The sequence below is a fragment of the Tupaia chinensis genome, unplaced genomic scaffold (assembly GCF_000334495.1).
Source record: "Tupaia chinensis unplaced genomic scaffold, TupChi_1.0 Scaffold000082_1, whole genome shotgun sequence".
NCBI classification, from domain to species: domain Eukaryota; kingdom Metazoa; phylum Chordata; class Mammalia; order Scandentia; family Tupaiidae; genus Tupaia; species Tupaia belangeri.
The window spans coordinates 1353420-1358079 of NW_006159543.1; the positions used below are offsets into that span (position 1 = coordinate 1353420).

A 4660-nucleotide genomic window follows, 5' to 3' on the forward strand; every position below is an offset into this window, starting at 1 on the left:
TATCCTCTAATGATGTTTTGCATTTCTACTATGTCTGTTGTTATATTGCCTGCTTCATTGCAGATTTGATTCACCTGGTTCCTTTCCCGTCTTCTTAGTAAGTCTCGCTAATGGTGTATTGATTTTGTTTATCCTTTCAAAGAACCAGCTTTTACTTTCATTTATTTTCTGTATAGTTGGTTTATTTTCTGTTTCATTTATTTCTGCTCGTATCTTTATTTTTCTTTTTTCCTGGAGTTTTTTGGATTTTTTGCTGTTACTTTTCCAATTCTCTGAGGCATGATGTTGGGTGATGTTGAGAAGTCTGGTGTTAGCCTGATGGGGTGACTTTTGTAAGTTACTTGTCGTTTCTCTCTTGCTAGTTTTAGAATCTTGTCTTTATCTGTGGTCTTGGCCAGTCTGACTAAGATGTGCTTTGGGGAAGATCTTCTTGGATTGATTCTATTTGGGTCCTTTGTATTTCTTGGGTCTGGATGTTTGAGTGGCTCTCTAGACTTGGGAAATTTTCTTCCAGGATTTCATGGAATAGAATTTCCATGCCCTTATTGGTTTCTTCACCTTCTAGGATATCAATTATTCAGATATTAGGGTATCTAATGGAATCTAGTATTTCTCGTAAATTATCCTCGTGTTTTGTTGTTGTTGTTGCTGTTGTTGTTATTTTTTCTATCTTTTTGTTGGTTTTCTCTAAATCAGAGGTTTTATCTTCTTTGCCCAAGATTCAATCTTCAGCATGGTCTAATCGACTTTTAATACTTTTGAGAGAGTTTTTGATTTCCTGTATTATAGACATCATCTCTAATAGTTCCATCTGATTCTTTGTTAGCATGTCTATTTCTTCTTTCATATCGTGGAAGGACTTCCTAATCTCCTGTAGTTCATTGTCTCTTTTCTGTTCCAACTCATAGAATTTGGTCACCATGAATGTTCTAAATTCTTTCTCTGACATTGTGATAACGTTCTCTGTTTTTTCGAGAAATGGAAGGGAGTCACTGTGTTCTTTCTATGGAGACATACTTCCTGGTTTATTCAGACCTGAGACTCTTCTTCTACTTCTAGCCATTGGGAGATGTATTCCCTTTGGAATATCTTTTAGGAGAATGTGTCTTCGACTAGCAGCAAGTGTGTTTCCCTTTTGCTGTGGGCCAAAGACTGCCGAAGTCTCTCTTCTGTTGTGTTTAGCAATGTGGTCTGAGGACAAATATTCTATTCAGGTGTCTGGTTGACAGTGATAGCGGTCTCTGGGCTTGGGGTTGCCAGGGCTGCAGCAGGGGCTGGGGGCCCTGCCTCAGTGTCCCTTAGGCCAGAGGTTTGGAGATTGAAGTCCATGAAATATTTTTCTATGCTAAAATGAATCATGAATTTTCTGACAACCCAATATCATTATCCTCTGTATATACTTTTTGGCATTTTCCGTTTTACACATAATAATCTATGAAAGTATTTATCAAATACACTAGATCTTTCTAAGTAATCTCATGCCTCAGAATTTATATTAGGGTGTATATTTAAAATAACTTTAACAAACTAGTTTGCATTATGATGGCTATAGTTTCTGATAATTACTGATAAGTACTTAAAGGCAATGTAGTGATTTTTATCTCCAAAATTTCTCTAGTTCAGTGTGACCCTTGCTAATAATAATAATAATAATAATAAATAATTTAAAACATTTTTGTATTTGTAAGGTTTACTTCTGTTCCTCTCAACTGGGGCATCTCTATAACAATGTAGAGTTAGTTTGCATGCCATATTACCTGTGAAAGTGGACTAAATTCTTTTGTCTATTCTGTTTATTTGTGTTGCTAACATGCTTTTAGCAACAGATTGCTAGTCAAAGTTTTAAATTTGAAGTTCAAGTGTATCTATAATCAGTATAATATGCTATATAATTAAAGGATATTTTGTTTTCCTATTTATAAAGCAGCACCTTAGCAAATCTAATGATTAATTTGTGTTTTAGGCCTCCAATTTTATCATTAACACATTTTAAACAAATTAAGTAGATTAATTAGGCATGCTTTCACATTAAATGGTTTTTGTATATTACTATGTAAGTAAAATAATGAACTCTAGAGTTGAAGCAACAATGTGTGGGTTCTTTTTTTTCCTGTCATTTAAACTGTAAGTCCACGCCATTTTCTTTCTTTCTGAACCTAGTTTATCCACGTTTAAAAAGTGGTGGAGAGAGGAGTATGGGCCAATATCTCAAAGTCACACAGCTCTAGTAGTTTTACTCTTTTAAATCTTCTGACAGATTGTTGTGAGGATTACAATGGCATATAGGTATTTAAAAGGAACTTGCATTGGGGGTTCTTCTATAGCATTTTAGCTTTTGTTTTCTAAACCAAACATTCATATTAGTACTTTATAATAGTGAGTGAGAAAAATCGGGTACCTAGAAAACATAATGTCCTGCAATTGCTAGAACTATTACTATTATTATCCTCTTGGTGATATTAATGGCCTTCTTTCTTGCCATCTTTTCTTTTTTACAAAAATAATGTGAAATAGTTTACAATGAAAGAAAAATGAATAGAGCAGTTACAATAAGAATCTCTGTAACACATGGGCAGGAAATTGGGGCAAATCATTAACTATTAAATGTGATGATGGTCAGGAATCTGTGGTATGATTGTCTCAAATGGATTTGTCAGAAGAAAATGACTGGGGTAGAAATTTTTTCTTTATTTATTTATGATTGGGATGGATGTGTAGGGATAAAGGTATCTTAGAAGACTAAATTGATATGGATAGTTGGTGATAAAATATTTGGAAAGTGAAAGCTAATGAATTTTTGGCAATCTGGCGTGTTTCAAAATGGCTTACAGAAAATATAAAGTATAGTTATTCTTTGTTTCTTGTTCTTTTATGTTCTTTATTTGTGACTCTTTTTTAGGGAGAACGTGGATTTCCAGGCAGTCCCGGTTTCCCTGGTTTACAGGGTCCTCCAGTAAGTTTTAAAACTTGGGATTATAATGAATATAGGCATTAACAGAAGAAACAGAAGTGTAGAGAATGACCTCAGTGTGTTCATGTGGGACAAAGTAATTCATTTTAAATTAGTCAATAAAATAAGGACATATAAAAAAGAAGTTAGTAATACAGCTCTCTGCTAGGCAAAAGCAAGGATTGTATAAATGTTATCTCCAAGTATCCTAAGATATATCGTACCCAGAAATGACCCTACAGCAGTCTACTTAGTATGTACTCTATGTAGAAAGCTTTGTGTTCTTTTGCTTGTTCCCCTCTCATATAAATAAAGTGATTTATCCTTTTTTTTCCTTTTTAAATATTAGGGACCTCCTGGGATCCCAGGTATGAAGGTAAGTATCTCATTCTGAGAAGGTAAACATTTTGAATGAACTATTTACAAATCCTACAACTTCAACAGGATAATGATTTAAGCAGGTATATGTCTATAAGTTCTCTTTAAGTAGTCTCCTCTTTTCCCATGGCTTTAAATACCTTCTGTGTGTTGATTCACTTGAAAATGTGTGTCTCAAACTCGAGTTTATTTTTTTATACCTTCTGTCCTTATATTATTATACCTTGATACAGTTGACCTCCTGCCTGCTCTCTCTAGAAGTTCTCTTTTCCCCTGACTTCTACTCTTTCCTGGCTTTTCTCTTGCATCTCTGGTTATTCTGTAGTTTTCTATGCAAACTCATTCTGTTCTATCCAGCAAATATCAGGACACAATCCTAATCCCAGTATATTTTCTATGCCCAGCAATATTTTTAACGCCCCTAGTATTGATTACTATCGAGTCGTTAAATAGCTGCATATACATCTTAAGATCAAACTTTCTTCTGAGCTTGATGAATGTATTCAACTTCCCATTGGATATTTTCACTCAAATATCTTCCAGACATTCAAATTAACATGTTCCAAGGTAATCTGTCCCCTGAAATAAACTTGCTCCTCCTTCTGGCTACCCACATCTAAAATTCATATTATTATATTTGTTATGTACACTTTAACATGAACTCAAATCTTGAGAATTAGTATGTACATCTTGTGCTCCTTGACATACCTCCTCTTTGTATTACATCACTTTATTCACTTTGCCTATAAAAGCTACCTTAAATTCATTCATTCTTCTCCATCTCCACTGTCACCACATGAACCATAATGTCTCATCTGTACTAATGAAATTGCCTCTTAACTATATCTTTTTTCCCTACTATCCCCCATCTTGCAGCCTGATTTATGCTCTACACAGCAACCAAAAACAATCTTTTTTTTTTTTAAGTTTTTGCCATAGAGCTAATGCTCTCACTGGAGAGACAGCAGAGAAATTGACTGAGAAATCCTCCCAGGGGTGATGGCCATGCCACGGTCCGTTCTCCTCTTGGGATTTTGGACACTCGTGAACATGCAACCTATATGATTTCCAAGCCGCCAGGATGATTTCTCAAACTATCAGCCATGTGGGAGTCTAGCCTTAGCCCCTACTCCATTTGCCACCCAAAAATAATCTTTTAAAATATATCAATAATTTAATCTTTCAAAGGTCTCCTACTGTGTATCTAAGATAAAGTCCACATTCTTTTCTATGGCTTGTAAGACATGCTTGTTCTGTTCCCTTCCTACATTCACAGCCTCATTTTTTTTTTTTTTAGGGGGTTTTTGTATAGGGCCTGTGCACTCACCAGAA

General features: G+C 34.9%; 1 protein-coding gene across 1 annotated transcript in view; it reads left to right on the plus strand.

Moving 5' to 3' along the window:
• The window catches only part of COL4A5 (collagen type IV alpha 5 chain), a 229320-nt gene that overhangs the window by 90600 nt on the left and 134060 nt on the right, over positions 1–4660 (plus strand). Inside the window, exons 8-9 of the mRNA XM_014585694.2 lie at positions 2900–2953; positions 3300–3326. Coding sequence (XP_014441180.1) covers positions 2900–2953; positions 3300–3326 — 81 coding nt within the window. The remainder of the gene's footprint in view (positions 1–2899; positions 2954–3299; positions 3327–4660) is intronic.